The 22,383-nt window shown below is 46.8% G+C and overlaps 1 protein-coding gene across 6 annotated transcripts in view; it reads right to left on the reverse strand.

Annotated features, from left to right (window-relative positions):
• TCF7 (transcription factor 7) overlaps positions 1-22,383 on the reverse strand; it is a 70,733-nt gene that overhangs the window by 17,635 nt on the left and 30,715 nt on the right. For all 6 annotated transcript variants that reach the window (XM_064725004.1, XM_064725005.1, XM_064725007.1 and 3 more), the window contains exon 4: positions 2,677-2,809. In XM_064725004.1, the coding sequence (XP_064581074.1) occupies positions 2,677-2,809 (133 nt within the window). The remainder of the gene's footprint in view (positions 1-2,676; positions 2,810-22,383) is intronic.

Below are 22,383 nucleotides of genomic sequence, written 5' to 3' on the forward strand. Positions count from 1 at the left end.
CCCTTTCCATCAGTCATCTGCAGGACCCCCCATGAGCAGCGGGGATGTTCCAGCAGGCATCATTTCCAACTTAATTTTAAGCAATTTGAGTTCAAAACAATTGTTCTGCAGCTCTGTGGGTGCCAAGGAGCTATGGAGGTGGGTATGGTGCCAGCTGGGAATTCACCCTTTGCATGGGGAATCCCTGTGTGATCTTCAAAGCCTCTGGCACAGCAGCATGGCCAGGGGACAGGGCTGCAGCACTGCTCCCTTCCTAGCTGGGCTGGAAAACATCCTGTGCTGCCTGGGGCTGTGGGTGGGACTCAGACAACCACGGTGCTGCTGGCAAAGCCAGCCCCCAGCTGACCCCTGGACTGGGAACTGGAGGGGTGCTGAGTTCTGACAGCATCCCAGGGCAGTGATGGCTGCTATTGAGCCTCAGACAAAAACTGGGAACAGGGATTATCCAGTGGCCATCCCGGATGATAAACGCACGGACTAAATTGGTGATGAGCAGCAAGCAGCTGCAACTGGATTTTTCTCCTAGGTGTTTGAATGATCCCTTATTAATTAGGAATGATACCAACTGCATTTTATTAGGAGTCAGCTAAAATAAATACATAACTGACCTGACAGGAATCTTTAACCTAGTACAAGATTTCCTTCAAGTGGGACTCAGTGGCCAATGGAGGGTCAAACAAAAGCAGGCCTGCCCAAGGCAGCTGATGGAACATCCTCAGATCTGCACCCCCAACAACAGGAGTTGCATAAGTCAGAGCACAAGTTATTCTTGCTGGCCCAGTGGTTGGGCCACCAGCCACTGACTCAGAATTCCTGCTTGTATTTCCTGGTCTGTGTGTCCTTGGGCTACTGTGAGAAACTTTAAAGGGATGCTGGGAGAATGAGTATGAGAGTGCCTCTCAAGCGCTTACACTGGGTGGTAGTGGGAGCTGTTTCAGTGATGAAAACACAGATGGGGCACATCCAGGATGAACACAGGAGAAAACCCTCACCCAGCAGTGCAGGCATGGGGCATGTGTGATCACAGCTGCACCACAAAGGCAAGACCCAGCTGAGCATTGTGGGCTGAACCTTTCCTTGAATTGCACAAGGTGGGTCTGTGGGACAAACAGACTCCCTGTGTCTGTAGAAGCGCAGGACTAATGGGAATGTGGACAGTGCCTGCACTGAGGGCCAGGTGGGCAGCCCAAGGACAGTGTCCAGGAATGACTGACCCACAGCAGAGCTGAATGCTCAGGGACTGCTCCAGTGCCAGCTGTAGCCTCCACAGAGGGGTACAACCAGCTCTGCCCTTGGGCGAGCAGCTCTTGTACCACTTAAGGTTTCCCAGGCTGCCAGTGAGTCCAGGAGGCAGCTCTGGGAGGGGCAGAGCTCTGCCAGGTGCAGCAAAGGCAGCAAGGGGGAAGCTGTGCTGGGCTGCCTTCCTGCACCCTTTCCGTCAGACTCAACTCATTACCTGAGCTTTCAGTAGGTTCATTTTGTTAACTCTTTCTATTTTTCTGCTGAGTTTATTATGCTCTGATGGCTGACAAGCAGTGTGCTGCCTGGAAGACAACCAGGATGTGCCTGGGTATCCCTTACACCAGACCTAAATCCTACCATCAGCATCCCTGATGAGTCCAGAATGTGACCTCCAGACCTAAACCCCACCATCAGCAGCCCTGATGAGTCCAGAATGTGACCTCTAGGTTCAGACCAGGGATTATTCAGTGGGTCCTCCTGCCAAGAGCATCCTCAATAACCCATTGTTTTATCAGTGATGTTAACTTGGTGAAGCTGATGCCTCTGGGACTGTTGGGATCACTCCTGGATGGAGGCCTTTGCCCACATCACAACAGTTAGTTTTGTGCCTCTGTTTTGGCACTGGCGTATGGGTTCTGACAGACACTGCTCCTTCCTGAATGCAGTTTGACACAAAACTGTCAGATTTTTTTTGCTTTCCCATGAAATCAAGCCCAGGTTTGTGTAAAAAACTGGGTAATCTGAACAGATGTTCTGCACTAAGGTAAGGTTGAGGAAAGTTTGATTTTACACTCAGTTTGCCAGGAACCCATGAAGAATGATGGAATGATGGACTGGGGTGAATTCCTCAACACATACTTGTATTTACAGTTTATTTTAGAAGGTTTAACCTCAACATACTGTACTTTCCTCTGTAGCCTCATGAGCCAATTGACACAGCCTGGGCTCACACAGGAACACAAAAAGCCAAACCAGGTGACAACCACATAACATGTGGCTACGGGGACACACATGTCACAGTCCAGTCAACTATCAGACACCAATCCCATTTAGTCAAAATATTTCCTGTTTCAAGCATTTATTTTCTCAAAATGACAACCTGACAGCAGTTTGGGTATGAGTCAAAGGAAAGATTACTTTCCATTTTCTGGTTGACTCTTGTGCATTATCGTGCAGGCTCTGGTGTGGTCTCAAGGTGCAGGACAGCTTGCACAGAGAACTGAGCACACTCCATCAGCAGGGCTGGCACTTTTGGTATCAAACTGCTCATGGCCAGATCACAAAGCATTGCCAATAAACTAAAAATAATCTCCTCCTGCTAAGCTGACCAAAGGTGCTGATTTTTCTCATAGATTTGGGAGCAGGAGGGTGCCAGCCTCAGTGGTCTCCAGCTGAGCCGCCCTCCCAGCAGAGAGGTCCCAGTGGTGGCCTTACCTTGTTTCTGGTTGATGTCAGCAGGCAGGTGGGGGGAGTGGGAGCCGTGGCTGAAGTGCTCGTTGCTGTAGGGGATGAGCGGGGTGAGCGGGTGCACTCCGTGCGACGGCTGCACCACGGGAACTTTGTTGGACTGCAAGACACAACCACGGACAGGACTCAGAAACCATCAGGATCCACCAGCAGGGACAGCCAGTGCCCTCTGCAGTCCTGCTGTTGCCAGCAAGGCTGGGAATAGCTAAAAACACTACACAAACACTAAGCAAATTACTAAACAAACACTGCAGTATCCTGCAAAAAACCGCCAAAACCTAATCCATAAACTGAGCAGGGAAAACAGCTGGAGATGATTTCTTGGATAAGTGGAAAACAGATCAAACCAGCTTGAAGTTTTCAGAGTTCAGAACTTTTTTTTCCATTCATTGCCAGTACCTTTTACTCCAGGATGAATGCTACAAGTTACCCAATGCAAAGCTCTTGTTCTCTGTCCTGGACTACAACAGAGTCTAAATCTGAACTTTCACAGTGAATCCTTCACATTCACTGTGGAAGTCATGTTTGGGCTTTCTTAATCAGGGCAGCCATGCAAGGACAGACACAGGATCACAGAATCATTTAGGCTGGAAAAGACTTTATAGAGCCACTAACCTAGCACTGCCAAGGCCACCATTAAACACTGAGGGTAATGTCTTTGAAAACAGGACATGGTCACCAGTTAGCCCTTGGGCTGAAATCCCGGTTGGACTGAGCTCCAGTGCTGGATAAGGACCAGAGGGAGCTGAGGTAATGCTGGAGATGCAAAAAATCCAGGAAAAGTAAGCAAATAAAAATCTGTCTCCTCTTGTAGCTGCGCTCGTTACGTGCAGCACGCTGTCAGAGCCCAACACCTTGGAAAATGCCCTTTTTGGTGAACACAACAGGAAGTCCTCCTATGTGTTGGAGAAGAGAGAGGGGAAGCTTGGAAGAGCTGCACAGCAGCAAGGAGCACACACAGACACACAGACACACACACACTCTGCCTTCTACACACACTCTGCCTTCGACGCAGCCTCCTCGCCTCGAGCGTCTCGTGCTGTTTCCTACATGCCCAGTTTCGCCCATGGCTGCCTTTAAATCCAAACTGACTTCATCCTGGTGGTGGAATGTTAGGTAGATAAATCCACAAAAGAAACCAGGACTAACAGCACTCCAGAACAGGGTCAGTTTGGGAACGGAGCAGGACAGACAGCTCTCCAGGGGCTAGGAGCTGGCCAGCCAGTTTTCAGCAGTCTCATTGGGATGTCTACAGATGATTTGCTGTGTGACTTTTGACAAGTCATGGAGGGTCCCTGGACTCAACTCACTGGTGTCTTCCACTTTGGTAATGATTTTGCTCAGGCAGAATGAGCACAAAGCTCTGGCTGGCTTTGGTGAGGGAGGCACAGACAAAGACAGTGGCTCTGATAAACCTGTCCCAGACCCTTCCTGGCTGCTCCAAGTGCATTGAGAACCCTGGGCAAGTCCTGTGTTTTGCATCCCTGCTCTGAGGAGGAAACCCAGGAAGCGGAAAAGCAAACAGACCGATGGAGACGCTGCTTTACATCTGCCTTTCCCACAAAGGTTTGCTCATGCAAATAAAAACCAAGAGGCATGCAGGTTTGCATTTGAGAATGAATGAAAACCCTAATTCCTGGTGCTTAACAGGTGTAGATTTGCTGCATTCAGTGGGGTACTGGGAATGTAATCCCCCTTCCCAGCACAAACTGGTGTGGCACATTCCTGTCCTGCAGCAGGGCCATGGCTTATGTGGTTTTCCCATCAAGAGCAGCAGTGGGCTGGTTCCTGCTTAGTTAAACACATGTTTGGAGCTCTGAGCTCTTTCTATTCTCAGCCATGAAATGAGATGAAGAAGAGCTTTTCAGTGATATTTCTAAAATTAGCTATGGTTTAGCTTATTTAAGAGCCACAAAGCCTAAATGAGGGATATGCACTTCTACGTGTACATTCTAACATGACACTGGAGCAGAACAATCTCAATGTTGAGCAGTTTTGAAAACCTCAACTCAAGCATTTCTTCTGCTCAAAGTAGGGCAGATCTTTCTTTCCCATTTGCCTCATGCCTGATCCAAAGCACAGCACCATTCAGCGGCCAGCCTGGCTGACTGATGACTGTGAACAATGGCAGGAGACAAGGGATTGGAAGGTTTGATTTTTAAGGTCCCTTCCAACTCAAACCATTCTGAGATTCAACAGTCCAGGGGTAACCTGGTGGTACAACATGACTTGCAGCTCAATTATTCAGTTTTTCCATCAGTTCAGATGGCAAACAACATGCTGCATCAGTAAGAAGAGCTGCATTCCCCATGACCCTTCTACATTTCCCCCTGCCTCACTCAAAAACTACTCTACTCTCTAAAGCCATAAAGATCTGGTGGGGAAGGATGGCCAGCAAGGAGACAAAAATTTCTGCAAGGGGCTATTTATCCCCCTACCCACTTCCTCCATTAGGGAGTTTGTTACAGGAACCCATGTCCCAAAATTAAGGGAAGAAGGAAATGCTGCACAAAAATATGGAGAAATAGAGAAAAACTCCATGTTGATCCTGGTTCAAAGGCTGCAGCTGCCAATGGTTGTGGCCCATGGCCAGGACTGCAGCTCCTGGTCTCCCCCAGCTGCACTGTGAAACCATACCTGGCTTACAGAAATCCACATGCCAGAGAAACAGGATCAATTCCCCATTTTTTGCAAGGTCTAGATTGTGTTCCTGCAAATCAGCTGCAGCACATGAACCTTGAAGAGGCTTTTCAAAGCCAGGACTTAGCAACAGACAATGTTTCATGCCATAAAGTTGCCCTGATGCAAATGTTTTGTCCAAGGAGGACTGAAGTGACACGGGGCAGTGGTTTGGTGCTCCCTCAGAAGGTCCCCTTGGGAGGACAGTGGGTGCTGCTGCTGAGGACATCACAGGGACTGTGCTGTGGTTTGGTAAAGCATCTCATTTTGTCTCGGGTTTCAACACAGCCCAGAGCTGCAGTGACAGAGCTGCTCGCTACCCAACCACCAAAAATAACGCTGCTGGTGCCAAACATCATGGCCCCAACACCAATGTGTCACCTCCTGTCCTTCAGCAGCCACGGGGGGACCTGAAGGGGCTCCAGGGACAGCTTTGCCTCACCTCTTCCAGCACAGCCCCTTGAGGACAGGTTGGGGAATGATCTGTGCAGCCATGGCCTTGTGCAGAAATGAGGAGACACATTTACAGCAACTGCAGAATGGCATTTCCAGAAGGGATGGAGCAGCAGGATGGGGTTTGCAAGCCTGAAGGGCTTTTCCCCCTCTCTCAGATTTGCTAAATTGCAGCTCTGCTGAATGCTCAGCTCCCATGTGAGCACTGCCCCCTCCTGCCCTGTGTGCTGGGCCAGGCACTGATGCTGCAGTGCATCCCTCTCCCAGGACCAACCATCCCACCAACCTCCCTGAAAATGACTGAAAAACCCAATGCTACGAGGGAAGAAGATCCCTCCTTGAAGCCAAGATGTGACTTTAATAACCAGAGGTAATTGGAGGAGCAAAGAGAAAAGACAGTAGCATTAATTACTAAGAAAGATTAACTGTTGGCAAGGCAAAATTAGATCTCCCCAGTCAAGCCTGGGTGGGTGATTGTGATGGGATCTCAAGGCCAGACAGAAATCTGTCTGTCCTCTGAGCACATGCAAACCCAGTGGATATTGCATAGAAGGATCACCCTCACCACTGGGGTTTCAGTGTATTTGGGCTCCAAGGGGCCTGATCAGGCTCAGCATCCTTTGCCTTTGCTCCCAATCTCCATCACACATGCTCTGGCCACACAAAGCAGTGGGGTTATACAAGTTGATCAGAACTATGAATGATTTTAATCAAAATGTGGGGTTTTCACTAGAGAATGGTATGAGATTATAATCAAACATTTTCTGGAAAGCACCTTGTGTTAGCAAGTATTTTAATTAATGTTTTAAAGACTTATCTATTTAGTCATGACATGCTAAAAATGAGTAGTTTTACTTTGCTGGTTTGATGGAGAATTTTTCTGTTAAACTTTAAAGCTAACCTTAAAAAAATGTAGCATAGAAGGCCAAAAGTCAAAATTTGAGTGAAATGATCAAACTAGAAAATTTCCATGGCTGATAAAACTCTTTGACTTTTAAACTCTGAAAATATTGTAGGAAAAAAAAAAGATTTTTTTTTCTTTTTTTTTGCTTGGATCAGTTTAGGAAAAGAAGCAAATGAAAAAAAAAAGAGGATGTTTTGTAACCTGTGAGAAGTATTCCTTGCTACAACTGAACACAGCTGTTAAAAGCAGAGGTGGTCACACCACACTGCCTGGGGGCTGCTGAGGATCCCAACATCCCACCAGTGCTGGGCTCCACTGCTGCTTTTATGGATGGGAATGACTTTAAGTAATTTTCTAGTAGAAGACAATTCAGAACTAAAATAAAGCAGTTCAACTCTACTGCCCCTTCCAATAGTGAAAAATGTTAAATTTCATACTGTAAAATTTCCTTTGGGGAAGTGACTTCAGGAAGTGCTGTGCTCCCCATGGAGGATACAGGAGTGCTGCCTGCCTTGCACAAACCACAGCTCCCAGAACATCAGCCAACATCCCAAGAGCTCAAACTGCTGGAAAACCCTGCACTGGGGGAGCCACTGTCCATCCATGGGTGCACAGGAGCCTGCAGGGAGAGGAAGGTCCCCTCTGTGACCCTTGGAGCTGGTGGCCCCATCCATGACCCTGAGGAGAAGCTGGAGCAGGCTGCAGGGAGCAGGAGCAGCAAGAGCAGCAGGAGCTGGTGGATCCATGACCCTGGCTGTGCTGAGGAAGGCTGGAGCAGGCTGCAAGGAGCAGGAGCAGCAGGAGCAGCAGGAGCAGCAGGAGCTGGTGGATCCATGACCCTGGCTGTGCTGAGGAAGGCTGGAGCAGGCTGCAGGGAGCAGCAGCAGCAGGAGCAGCAGGAGCAGCAGGAGCTGGTGGCCAGGGTGAGCACTGTGGTTTCCAGCCTTGCTGGGGAGCCGAGCCGCAGTCAAGTGAAATTACTCACATCACTTTCAAATTTTCCCACGTTGCCAGCCCCAAAGACAGAGAAATGAAGAGCTGTGGGCCAGCCCAGAAGTGGCCTGTGTCTAGCAAAGGGCCTGGCCAAGGGAAGGGAGATGGGGCTGGCAGCTGTGCCATGCTGGTGGCCATCACCACCATGGCAGAGGGGTGGTTTGGCAGTCCCAGAGCCCTGTATCACTGGCTGAGCTCCGTGTCTGGCTGCTGGGAGCATCCCCCAAGGCTGTTCTCAGCTCAGATGTCAGGCTGAGCTCTGAGCAGGTCCCTGTGCTCCCTTGCCCTGCGTGGGTGCCTGGGTGCAGCACAGGAGCTGCAGGCTGCAGTCCAGCCCCGAGTTGCCCCATCTGTGTTTGCTTTGACATCACTTCTCAGAGAGAGTGAGATGAGTCGATGTGCTGGCTGTGAAAAACAAAACCTACCAAAGTTTGCTGCTGCTGATTCAATGAGGAATTAATTCCTCTTCGCTGCAAAATTAGTCATCGTGCCACAGAAAGAGGTATAAGGTCAGGCAGGCTGCACCAAGCATGCATTGCTGCTGGGGAAGCTACCTGTGACCAGGGGCACTGTGCCTTTTGCTCTTTATCCTCCAATCAATCCAAATTAGCAAATCATCAGGGATATATCAGGGACATGAGTCCAGCTTGGATGAGGCCCTGGGCAGCCTGGTCCAGCAGAAGGTGTCTCTGCCCATGGCAGGTGGGTTAGAACTGGATGATCTCTAAGGTTCCTTCCAACCCAAACCACCCTGTGACTGATGATTAAGGACATTATTAGGCACATCCCACAGCACCAGATGCCAGGAGGGCTTCCAGGGGAAGGTTGTCACTTGGGGCACTGGGGACCCACCAGAGCCCATGACCCAAAGCCAGCTCTGCACACTCTAAGTTCTGGTAACACGTCCCAGCTCAGGGCCCCAGACTGTCAGCAGACACCTTGGCCCCTCATTTCCCCGTGGTGCTACAGCAGGAGATGCTGTGATGAAATCCCCCCCCAGCACCCACTGCAAGCCATTTGTGGCACTGCCTGTGATCAGAGAACCCCCTCAGGACCCACTGGAGGCTGTTGGTGGTGCTGGCTGTGATCAGAGATCCCCTCAGGACCCACTGCAGGCTGTTTGTGGCGCTGGCTGTGATCAGAGATCCCCTCAGGACCCACTGGAGGCTGTTTGTGGCACTGGCTGTGATAGAATATCCCCCCCAGGATCCACTGCAGGCTGTTTGTGGCACTGGCTGTGAACAGAGATCCCCTCAGGACCCACTGCAGGCCCTTTGTGGCGCTGGCTGCACGCGCCGGGCCCGGAGCCCTCACAGCCTGCAGGCAAAGGCAGCACTGACTCATTTCTCAGCTCAGCACACTTTTTTCTCTTTTCTCACTTTTGCTGCAGTCCCAGCGCCCCAGCCCGCTGCCACAGAGGAAACAGGGAAAGTTAAAGTCACCCATGCTCAGGCACTGCCCTCACCCAGCCCTGCACCCCTCCAGCAGAGACACATTTTGGCTGCAGCAGCAGCAGCAGCAACATCTTCCTGGCCACTGCCCAGGTCAATCAGTTTGGCTGTGGCACAGAGAGATAAATCTGGTTCTTATCCTCAGCACAACCAAGGGTTCCTCCACAGACCCCATCCCCAAGACCAGAAGAGTCCCACTGCCCTGTGCACCCCACCTCTGGCTGGCCCTGACATGCTTATGAGCAGCAGTCGGATGGAGAAGAAAGGAATAATTTCCAGTTATTAATTCTTGTATCAACTCTGCATATGAATTGCAACAAGGACTGATTGGTTTAAGAGACATATCACACATACAGGCAAATGCTGTCTTGGCTCAGGTTTTTATCCAAACATTGCCCTCAGTCTGGTTTTTACCCCTGCACTATACATTTTGTGGTTGAGGGAGCATTAATTCTCTCAATTATTCCCTTTCTCCCTGATTTCTTTCAGGTTCTTTAAAATCCAGCTCTGCTTTGTAAATGCTGATGAGGCACCTGGGTAGCCCTGATCTTCTTTGCACATTCCGGGGGATGTGCTTGCCTCAGTGGCCAAACTCATCTCCCTTGATCCTGATTCCCTTGTGAGTGGGATGTGCATCAGAGAACAACTTCCCTGGCATTTCACACCTCCTGTGTCCCAGCTCTCAGACGGGTGACCAAGTTTCAGACACGTTGGGGACAAATCACAGAATCACAGAACAGTTTGGCTTGGAAGGGACCTTAAAGATAAAACAGTTACAACTGCCTGCCACAGGCAAATAGACACCACCCACTAGCCCATGCTGCTCAGGGCCCCATCCAACCTGCCCCTGAACACTTACAGCAATGGGGGAAATACAGGGAAAGAACTTAAAAACCTTCCAAAATTTCTCAGTGTTGCTGCTGGTTTCTGGTTTTAAGCAATAATGGTTATTATTTTTCAGTCAAACTCTGCAGGGGAAATAAGCTGAGTTTTTCACCATTTACGGGCACAGGAAGAGCTGTTTCACTTCTCAAGTATTTATCTTCTAAGAGAAAGATGTAGGTGGTTCTTCCTGAAAATTTAAAAATTAAAAAAGGCATGGAAAAATAAAGATGAAAAGTCCCTCTCAGAGGTTGCTCTCTTAGGGTGACAGAGGGCAAGTGTGGAGGCAGCTACACCACATACCAGAGAGTTGGAAGCCTCAAAAAAAAGAAATTTAGACATCACTACACAATGTTTACAGTTTCACTCAGCAGAACAGCCACCCCACTTCAGATGCCTCCTCAAACCTGCAGAAAATGTCCCCATGCAATTCTTGCCTTGCTTGGGAAATGCTCCTGCTGTGATGTTCAAAGCATCTGCTCAGGAGGGAACAGCAACACCCCTCCAGTCCCAGTGTGCCACAGACACAAAAGGCAGAGGTGCCATTTGGCTTCATGAAACCAAAATGCTGGGGCAATATAACCCAGAGGCTGTACTGCAACACCAAACCCCTGCTACTGCCCAAAAATTGCCCAAAAAAACCAGGGCAATTTCATTCTGGGGCTGCATCAACCCCCAGCTTGTTCTGAAACATCCATCCCTGGTTATTGGCTCTCTGGTGTTCTGGGCTACACAGAAAAAAAAAATTAAAAATTTCTGTCCCCATCATGCCCTGTGGTTCTGAGAATTTGAATCAGAACTTGCAAACCCTGGAGTTACCGGTAATGCTTGAGGCTGTGAATGCAAAGGCTCCCATTTGACCTGTGGAGGCTGATAGTATCTGACCTCCTTTATTTCACTCCACTTCTGAAAGGCAAGTAGCTGGTCCAGTACCCAGAATTAATGAGGAGAATGTCCAAGAGGGCAAGGGAGGAAAGCAAAACAAAAATGTGTCACAGAGGCAAGGCTTGCCCTGTGGGCAGGCTTGAGACATTTCCCAAAGGAGCAGGGGAGTCACTCTCCACTGCCTGGCAGCACCAGGGCCAGCCAAACCTCAGGGTGCAAAGGTTTGGTGAAACACTGATGGTCTGCACTGTGAGAGCCGTGTTGTGATCCCTGCTGGTGCTCGTTTCAAGGATTTTCTCCTGCTTTGAAAAGTTGTTTGCAAACCCCAGCCCCAGTTTGTGCTGGATCTAAACTGAGCAGGCTTTGGCATCTGGCTTTCACATCCCTAGATATTGGGAAGAAATTATTCTCTCTGAGGGTGGTGAGGCACTGGCACCAGTATCCCAGAGAAATTGTGGCTGCCCCACGCCCCAGAAATGTTCCAGGCCAGGTTGGATGGGGCTTGAAGCAACCTGGTCTAGTGGGTGGTGCCCCTGCCCATGGCAGTGGAGGTGGAATGAGATGGCCTTTAAGATCCCTTCCAGCCCAAACCATTCTGTGATTCTAAGATTCCTCCTCTCCAGGGATGTGCTTGCAGCAGCAGATGGAAAAACCTGCAAGATTTCTGGGGCCATCTGCCAGCAACAAGAACCCTCCAGGTGCCAGTGTTGTGCAGTTTTCTGGAGGCAAATGTTTGCTTAGAGAATCCCTGGGCGTGAGGAGAGGGGTCCTGGCTGCTGGCTGTGTTTTTCCTTTCCATTTATAACAAATACAAAACCAGCCCATGTACTTGAAAGTGTGTGGGGGAGTTTACAAAACACAACCCCTCAAAAACAGTGATGTGATTTAAGATGTTTCGATTAACCAAACATCAGAGGGGTGAAACCTGCTCCTCCACATCACAGCAGTGCCAGGATGCAAGGCCACCATGGGTGACACTAGACTGTTGGTGCCATCCCTGTCACACAAATACCACAGGACATTTGCTCCTTGTCTATAGGCTTGGGAAGGGACAGTTGTCAGCTCCTCCTGGCAAGCACTAGAGTCCCTATTTTCTTTTCACCTTTTTCCTCTCCCTCTCCCTCTCCCTCTCCTCATTTTTTAAATCTACTAGTCTCACAGCTCATCTTCAGGGGAGATCTCACTATCTGACAACATCACTGGCTGAAAGAAACAGACCCAAGTTTCTCACATCATCTGAAATCCCCAATTTGCTGACAATGCTGTGAAAAAATAACAGTAACGACAGGAATAAAAAATAAAAATTAAAATAGTACTGTAATGCTGCTGACTTGTCCAGAGGGAGCTTTCTCCTATGGTCTCAGATGGCCAAGGCCACACATTCACTGTGTGAGATGACACCAAGGGAAGGTGTTTTACCATGTCAAATGTGGCCGTGTCCAAGCCCATGCCACAATCCAGTAACAGACAAGTCAAAACAACCAGGGATGACGATATGCAAGATTATCATCCTCTTTGAGTGCACATTTCTCTACCCTTCAAATTTATATAAATGTCAAGCTCATTTCCAACATGGATGGCCAGGAAGGAATGAACCATGGCTGCTCTGAGCCTTCCCCAGGGTCTGTCCCTCTAGAGCATCACTCCAGCCCAGTGTGGGGATGGATGCCAGTCCCTCCCCAGCAGTGGTGCTGCCAACCATCCCTCCCCACAGGGACCCCAAACCCCGCCGGTGACGCTGGCACGGAGAGAGGCGAGCTGCCCGCTGCCACCCCCACATTATCCTAATCTGACTCACATTTAGCTCCCAGTTTTCAGATAAATGGCTCTGTGGGGGCCATGGAGGGAAGATAATCCCCCTCTGGAGCCAAAGGGATGCTCTGTGGACACCCTGCAGCAGCGAGGCGATAGCAGCTTTCCTTGTTGCTCACTTTCAAGGGTGACATGTTTACAAAGAATGCTACAGCCGCTAATCCTGGATGATACCCTGTGTCTGCCTGGGAGAAATCCTAATTTTCTCGATAGGAGGAATTAGTTCCTTTAATGCTTAATACCCTTTTTTTCCTCTGAAAGCAAGCAAGCATTATTGTGCAGAGCGGAATAAACATTTTAATTAAAATGTGGAATTTATCTTCCAGTCAAATTCGTACGAGCCCCCGATGACACGTCAAACTCTGCTCTCCCATTTTGAATCTTCCTCTGATCTCTTAATGCGAGCAGCTGAATTAAAACCTGGGCTTGGTGGATTTGCATATAATTAGAGAGCAAGGGAAATTAATAGGGAATTGAATGGGTTTCTCCTCTGCCCATCTGATGTTTTTACCAGATTAAAAAGAGTTGATTTTTTTTAATGACTGCAAAAACATATTAAATATTATTTAACCTTTTTTTTTTTGTCAGGGAGAGGGAAGCAGACAGACTAAAGAAACAAACTTATACATATGATAATGAACAACTCCTATCGTGGGAAGCAAATATCATTGTAATTAGGATTAGAAAGGAATCCTAATTAATCTTGTCCTGCCACTTGACTTCTAGAAGTTCCTTAAATGTTACCTCCTATGAGATGTAAAACAAGGAGCAGTTTAAATGCTCGACAGCTAATCCTGGTAGCCTTAGCAGCACGGGGAAGAGGCTCCTGGATGAAATTTAGGATGGAGAGGTCTGACCCTGTGAGCTGGACTCAGACTGAAGGGGAACATACAGCTTTGCTGCCTCAATCTCCTAATTGCTCACAACAAGCCAGGAAATGATTTAGCAAACCAGGAGAGATGTGATGCACTAAGCACCACAGGAACACCTGACTCCATACAAAGTGTCCTTACAGATCTTTTCCCATTAAAATAAAAAAATTGTCTATTCAGAAATACTTCTGGGGCTCATCTTCAGAACTGAAGTTCAGGTCCGGGATGGGAATATATGAGGTAACTCTGGTGCTGTGCATCCCCACCCCATGCCTTGATTTCATCTCCTCCACACTCGTGATGATAAAGATTACCCACTGTGCTGGTACTAAGTCATACATATTTTAACTCAGCTCTTGTCATGTGTCATCAAATCCTGTTTTTCAGGTATTGAGATTCATAGATTTAATTGCACAAGATTTTACTACAGGAGTGGATGGTCATGAGATTATTTTCATCTTTGTGTCTCAGTATGGAAAGCAGCTTGGAGAGAGCTGGTTTCCAAACTTCAGGGCCTGGATGAAAGTCTCATTTTCCAGCTACAGCCAAATACAGTAGGAGGTGCCATAATGGGAGATTATGACTTGGCCTATTAATAAATGCAGCAAACTTTGTTTTTTATGCTAAAATCATAAATGAATCCTGCTATGGCTAGGCTGGCTTCTCAACATATTTTTACCAAGTGTTCCCACCAGTTATTGGCTATGGTGTTATGAAAGTGACTGTCAGCAATGGCCCAGGGAAAATCTGGTTAGGTCAGATGGGAAAAATTGTCACTTCAGAACTAGAGACCACCCAAAATGTTCCCAGTCTTGGATTCCATTTTAACACTGGCTAATCATCCTTTCACAAGGCAGGACTGATGAAAGACTTCACACCAAAAAAATAAGAAGTCAAAATTTAATATGGTTTTGATGAGAAAAATAATTGATGAAACTTTTCTCTTTCAGCTTGGTTTTGCTTTGAGTTTGGGGTTCATGGGAATACAAGCAGCAACAGGAGCAAACCTGTGAGGGCTTGGTAGGGTTCTAATGATGCAGTTCTTCCTGGGGAGCTTATCACCTGCTCCAGGACTGCACTGGGCCCGGAATTTTAAGCCACATTATTTACTTTTCTCAGAAAATCCACAACTCTTCATAGGCTGCACCAAACTTCACCACAGTTTTGCTGGGAGAAGTTTCAGTGCATGACAGAGTCCTGGTGGATGCACTCACCTTCCCAGGAGGCAGAAGACCCAGATATAAGCCATATTCATCCCAAACCTTTCTTTGATTCTCATCTCTGGTGACATTTGCAAGAGAAATCTGCTGGGCTGTCCCCCTGGCTGACCGCAGAGAGGGTCCTGGTGGCCAGACCCTGGCTGGGGAGAGCAGCCCCAGGGAAGTGTCTGCTCCCATCACCCCAGAGTAAGCTATCACCCTTGCACAGAGGTGGAGAAGGGCAGAAATGTTAAAGTACCAACTCTGCTGGCTGAGGTCAGACTTGTTTTCCAACACAGCCTGCCCTGGGAGCTCGCCCTGCCCCGAGGTCAGCCGCGACACGGCGCTCCATGGAAAAGGTTTTCCAGAAAAGTTAAACAAAGCAGAACTGAGCAAACAGAAGGGTGTGTATGGAGTCAGTCCCACGGGAGGCAGGGACCAGGGTGGCTGATATGCAAGCAGCTGCTCTGTCCCAGCACATCCCAGTACGTCATAGGTGCCAGGTCTGCCTGCACCAGCAGCCCCCCGTGATGCCACCACAGTGCCACTAAAATGCCAACTGCTTCCATGAAATGCAAACAGATCCACAACTGCCCCAGTATTTGCACCCATCTAGATGAAAAGAAGAAAAAAATTTCAAGAAGGAAGAACGGATGATAACATGAAGCTTCTGGCATAGATTTTTTCCCAACCAGAGAATTGACTAACTCAACCAGCACCAGAGATCAGCTATTTAACTGCAGGTCATTTTGTAACAAAGATTTTTTTTTTTTTAAACTTGTCACGGTCTCTGATCTATTACAGTAACTGACAGCTGTATTTGCTGAACGATGGAACAGAGACTACAGAGAACATTGATTATACTAAAAAAACCCAAACCATCTACCACACTGGTATGCATACAATCTCCACATGCCCATAGTGACATTTTTAAGCTTAGGTATTATTTAGAGCTTGAGCAGGAAGTCCATGTGTCCCATATCTGCTTTTGAAAGAATCTGGGAATAAAAAACTTTTTTTGCCACCAGGACAATGATACTCAGGCAAAAGAGTCCCTCTTCAGGACACTGTCACATGATTAAATCCTACATTAGTATTGCATTTTTTATAGTAAAAGTTCTTTTCATTACTCATGGATTGTACATTTGCTGAAAAAAAACAATTAAAACACTATTGCCATTGGGTTAGGATTTACATTCTTCCCAGTGAAGTTTGCAATTAAAAAATAAGCCCATCTATCTTCTGGCCATTATCTAAGCTCCTTAGAAATCAAAAGGTAAAAATCCTATGGATTACAGAGAATTACACTTTTTTATAACTCTCAGTTTTAAGTGAGGTGCTTCACAGATAAAGAAATTTCTTCTTAAAACACATGCATCTTCCCTTTAATTCTCTGGCTGGCTTTCTCCTATATTTCAGGACATAAAGCAACTTGAGACTTTCTGAAGAAATAAATCCTCAGGCATGAGCTGAGACCCAGCTGATGGGATTCATAAGGAAACACCATCTCAGAACAGGTGACTCTGTGTGTCCCCAGCTGAAGTGTTTGGGGCACCTCCAAACACTTTTAGCAAAAGATTAACAATTTAGATTCATGGAACTGAAAGTAAGATACAGCCTGTGCCAAAGTCAATGAAGTTTCCCCACTGATTTATCTCATCTAAGGCCAAGAACACAACATTATCTCCAGCGCTGGCAGGTGTTCATTCGGGTCTTGAATCACAGAATCGTTTAGGCTGGAAAAGCCTCCTAAGATCATCGAGTCCAAATATTAACCCAGTACTGCCAAGGCCACCACTAAACCATGTCCCCAAGTGCTACATTTACATGTTAAATCCCTCCAGGGATGGTAGCTCCACCCTGAGTGCCTTGGGCAGCCTCTTCCAGGGCTTGACAAGCATTTTGGTGGATATTTTTTCCCAATATTAAATATAACTTTACCTTCCACAACTTGAGGCTGCTTCCTCTTGTCCTATCCCTTGTTTATTGGCAGAAGAGATGGATCCCTACCTGGCTCCACCCTCTTGTCAGGGAGTTGTAGAATGCAAGAAGGTGCCTCCTTTTGCCCAGGATCAGTCCCCTAGCCCCTCTCCTCATCAGACTTGTGCTCTGGACCCTTCCCCACTCCACTGCCCTTTTCTGCAAACTCTCCAGCATTTCAATGTCTGTCTTGGAGTGAGGAGCCCAAAACTCAACACAAAACAGAATCTGAGGTGCAGCCTCATCAGTGACTGTAGAAGAGCCAGAGTTTCCCACAGACTGTAGAAGTAGGAAGAGCCAGAGCTTCCCACAAGATAAATACTTGTTCATTGTGTTGCAAGGAGACCAGCCATAAAACCCTGCCTTTAGTCCATCTCTCTTATCATCACATCCATCTGCCTTGGCTTGACTGTCTTTTATATGTACAAGGCTATATTTGGATCAGCAGTTTAACAGAAATTGCATTTCTTAACTGTGAAGTGTATTTTAGGGTAGAGAATTGTTATCTCCTGAATCTGAAAAAGATGGAACTCAGCAGACTCAGTTCTGCTTGTGGTCTTCACCAAGCACACAGTAAATATTGCTTGTAACAGTAAATTTTACATAAAATATTTCTATAGATTTGATGCAAGGGCATAATAATAACTACCAGCGACTGACCAAGGTCTTACAGGCAGTTCAGGCATTTTCTCTACCTGTTTGCTGGCTGACCCCAGAGAAAGAAGGGGAGTGGGGAAATTACTCAAGATACAGAGGCTAATGAAAATTTTTCATTATTTTGTCTTTATGACAGCAAAGTTTGCCACTGATTTCAAGAGGAGTATTGTCTGCCACCCTGTAGCCACTAGCACAGAAATCTGTGAGCATTAAAAACTTAGGTTAGCAAGGACATAAATACGAGCACACACACAAATATCCAGGCAAACACGTGCCCAGACATGCATGCCAAGGCTTTCCTGCACCAAGGAATCACAAAATCAAAGGATCTTGGGATGGTTTGGGTGGGAAAGGACCTCAAAGCTCACCGAGTTTCAACCTCTCCTCAGAGAGCCCAGCATGGGAGGCAGCACTGGAGCATGGGGTGGATCAGCCCCTCACCAGCCCTCCTCATTAATCCTCAGGCTCGTTAGGTTATCAGGACCCAACTACTCCCACTAAACAAAATCCACATGCATGTTCCATTAAAAAAAAAAAGTATTAGTATTTTAAATTACTATAATTTGTGCTTGGGACTAATAAATCTTAATTATTCAGCAGAAAACAAATTGTAGTGTGGGATTTAATTCCTCACATCTATCTACTACAAATGAGCTACCAGAGATCTAAGAATGAGCTACCTAGCAATCAGCAATTACATGATTTATTTTCTTATTTTCATTCTCCACTGGGTATTATTTGAATACCTGCAGTGCCTCTGTTCTCACCTGACAGGTACCATGCTGTGCTGGCTGCAATGACATCTGCTGGTGGCTACAAACCTTCTCAGCTGGCCTAGGTGACTTTATTCACCATAATAAAAGAAGCAGCTATGTGCTCCTGCACTTTTGGAATTTTTTCCTCCAACTCAGTACAGAGCTATGGAACAGTACTTAGGTGAAAAGGAGTAATTCTGCTACATCTGAGCAAACTCAAGAGGTAAAGCCCACCCCAGCAGCCCATGGAGCTGCTCTGCAAGTCTCAGTGGTTTCTCCAAAAATCCCATGTGCCAAGGGTATAGAAGGAAGAGGCGGGTTTCACTGGAATGGAAGAGTTTGTGTAATTATAAGTTACAGGATCATGGCAAAATCCAGATCAAAGAAAGGCATTTCCCATGGCAGATCTCCAGCAGTTTCAAGGAAAGAAGATAACCTCAGTTCTGTCTGGGTGGCAAAACAAGGCATTGGCCACTGCAGCAAAGGACCACACGACTGGAGTACTGCAGGACTCTGAACCCACAAACTGGCAAATATTTCCCTTTTCCTTGCCCTGGGGGTGGGCTGGCACACATTCCCCACATCCCAGCAGGGCTGCCACTGCTGGATGCTGTCTCCCATGGAGCCCACAAGCTGTTCCATGGAGGAGAGGCAGTGCCACATCATGCCAATGCCAGGTGGGATGGGGCTTGGAGCAAGCTGCTCTAGTGGAAGGTGCTTTTACCTGTGGCAGGAGAGCTGAAATGAGATGATTTTTAAGATCCCTTGCTACCCAAACCATTTTGTGTTCTGTGACCATGATGGACTGTGGGCTATCAGGGCTGCAGGACAGTCCCAGGTGCCCTGAGGTGCCATGCTGCTCATTGGGTGCCCTTTAAAATAATAAGCATCTTTAAAATAATTCCTCATGAGTCTCCTTGAAAGCTATTTATCTTTATGCTAATGGATAATTCAGAATTCTAGTTCCCTTTGTAATGGGATTCCTACTACCAAACCTGAGGTGTGAGGAGACTCACCACCAAAGCCAATGCATTTCAAAATCCAGAGGCATGCTACAGATGCCAATAGGTAAAAGAATTTGCCATAAACAATCCATAAACAAATGTGCCAGCACTCATCTTTCTGCTGAGACTGAATTCCTTGTGCTCCTGCACCATAGACTTGAACTCTGATTACAACAGCCCTGCCCCAGCCAGGGTAAGGGCACATTGGGAAGCATTTACAGTCATCTCTGCTGCTTGGGATTTTTTCTTAGAAGGTACATTACTAGAAGAGAAATGCTGCAAAATAATTTTAAAAATTTCAAAGAAGAAGTTATTGCCCTGAGTAGAAAGAAGAGAGCATAGCCTGATACCACAACTACTTTACATAAGGGAACTACTTCTCATCACCACTTACACCTGATGGGATCTCTATTCTGTCATATTGAAACAAGGTGAGAGTTAATTTAAATTCTGGAGATAGTCTCTTAATGATTTTAGCAGGAGGGGGCTAGAGGCAGATTCCTTGCAGGGAGAAACCTCCAAGCCCAGCAGCCATCCCATGCCACAGCACAACCCAGCCATAGTCTGAGGGCTTCCAGGCAATGCAAAAAGTGAAATGATGGGTGAGATCAGGGCAGGATGGAGACTGAGGGACATGAAAAGGCTGCTAAATTTTTCATGTCACCAAAGAGTACCAGTCTATGAGCTTAAAAGCTTTGAAGAGTCTGATTTGTAAAATTGAAAGAAATGAAAATAAAATAATTAAATAAGTCAGATGGCAGCTAACAGACTGCTCACCTAGCATTTTCCCACCTCGGGCAGGAGCTCTGATTAATGCTAATTAGCTTATCTTCACATTAGATCCTGATGATTCATCACTTACTACCCCAGGAATTATGACGCACTGGGGAGAGATATATTTGTAGATTCCATGGGTGTATGCCATGTCTGGAACACTTAAATGATTTTGGCATGAAAAGGGACCAACCACAAGCCCAGCTAATCAAACCAGCATTTCTCAACCTACACCTTCCAGTAGTTATAAAAAAGATTCAGAGCAAAGACAAGACTATGGCACTGAAGACAAATTTATCTGCCTCATCAGTGGTGTAGAATCCTTGCAGAACAAAGGGCTTTATCGGCAACCTGCCAGCAGCCTGTGGCTGCTCCTCGTTTGCATATAAATTTAAAAAGAATTTTAATAAGTGTTAAATGCACACGATTATTTCTTATTTATAGCTGAAAGTAGGTGTATGCAGCACTTTATAAAACACAGAGAAAAGAAAAAGTACCTTTGGAAGTCTGAATGGAAATCAACAGAAAAACCTGTGACTGCTTCACTGAACTAACTTTGGGATATGCGGCTTTGCTCCCCTGTGGCCACAGGCACAGTGGGGCCAGCTTGGAATTCCAGCCTCCTCCTTTCACATGTGATGCATCAAATGAGAAAAGATGTGCTCACAGCTGTGTGCTCCTCCCTGGAGAGGTGCACAGATGGCCAGCTGTCCCCGTGCCACCGGGTGACTGTCACTCAGCACGGGGCTGCAATGGAGCAGCTCATCCTCATACAGCTTTGGCAGGGGTGGTCTGCAACACAGGGGGATGCATTTGGGATGGACTTTGGCCTCAAGTTGCTTTGCATTCAGTGTGAGCAAGCATGCAAACAGCCTGGAACTTCTCTTCTGAAAGCTTTTGAACTGTTGATCACATAAATCCCAAGGCCTCCTGTTATATGTAAAACAGGAGTAGCTGTCAATACTCCTCCCAACTGAAATGTCTATTCTATTCTATTCTATTCTATTCTATTCTATTCTATTCTATTCTATTCTATTCTATTCTATTCTATTCTATTCTATTCTATTCTATTCTATTCTATTCTATTCCTCTCTTTCTCCCATTTGTCACTGAGCTGCAATGAAGGGAAGGTCATTCCCTCACACTCATCACACCACAGGGACCTGCCACCTGCCTGTGTTTGTTGTAAACAAGATAAAACAAAAAAAAAGCTGAATTTTACTGTGGGGGTTGAAGTTTCAGCTGTCTTTCAAAAGCAATGTGGAGTCATGAAACAGAAGAGATCAAAGACTTATTTGTGAACTTGAGAGTTATTATTGGATACAGTCCCTTCTCAGACAAAGTATCTTGATCTCTTCTGGAATTCAGAAGAATTTCCTTAGAAATAGATCCTTGCACCACTGTGAAAGGAGCTAATGTTAAATAAAATGTCAAACATTTTATTTAACATTTTATTTACAGGTGAACTGAAGAAACTGTTCCAGCCCAGTCATCTCTCAGTGATGACATCAGATACTCTTCCTTGAAGTCTGTTTTTTCCAAGGAAGACTTTTGTCAGACCATGCACCTACAGTACCTGTGTTTGTTTTACCCCTGTGAGAACCAGCAGGGAAATCTGGGACAGGACACTCCTGACCCACTCACTTGTGAAACCAGCACTCGGGACTGGAGATATGACAATGAAAGTGCCATTACTTTCCCATTTTTTCCTAGCTCATGGCTCCTGTGAAACATGAGCCTAAACTAAATCCTTAAGTTCATTTGGGGAACAATATTAACTTCGGCCCCAACCCCATTCCCAGCTGATGGGACTCTGGATCTCAGTGTAGTTTCTACCTAAAAAACCTAGCAGGTCCACCTGGATCTAAGGTAGGTTGTATATAGCCTCCATCTTTATGACTTGGGTGAGAGTTTTGGTTAGGATTAGTATTAGGCAAGGGAGAACAATGGCACTGAGGCTGAAGTAGGTGTTAGGATCATAAGTTAGGTCAGGAAGTACAGACAAATTTGGGTCATGAGAAGATTCAGTGGAGGGAGATGAGCAAAGTATGGGGAGAGAAGAGGGAGCTCTTGGAGATAATTTTTTTTGGAACTGGTGCAGGCTGTGTGACTTTGGAAGGTCCAAAAGACACTGATGGGCTAGGATAATAAAGGGATTTGGGGGATACAGCACCAAAATGGAAAGCTCATGGTGAGTGAATCTGTGACTCCTGTGAAATCTGGGGTCACCAGGAGTCACTGGAGCAGTGAATAGGTTGAGGTTGAGGTCAGGGTTAGAGTTTGAATCCAACAGATTATATGGTGGGCTCTGCTGCCACATCTGCAGCCATTTCATTTAGTCTGGGAACTGGGAGAGGTTTCTAGGGCTGGGCTG

The sequence above is a fragment of the Zonotrichia leucophrys genome, chromosome 13, assembly GCF_028769735.1.
Source record: "Zonotrichia leucophrys gambelii isolate GWCS_2022_RI chromosome 13, RI_Zleu_2.0, whole genome shotgun sequence".
Lineage (NCBI taxonomy): Eukaryota > Metazoa > Chordata > Aves > Passeriformes > Passerellidae > Zonotrichia > Zonotrichia leucophrys.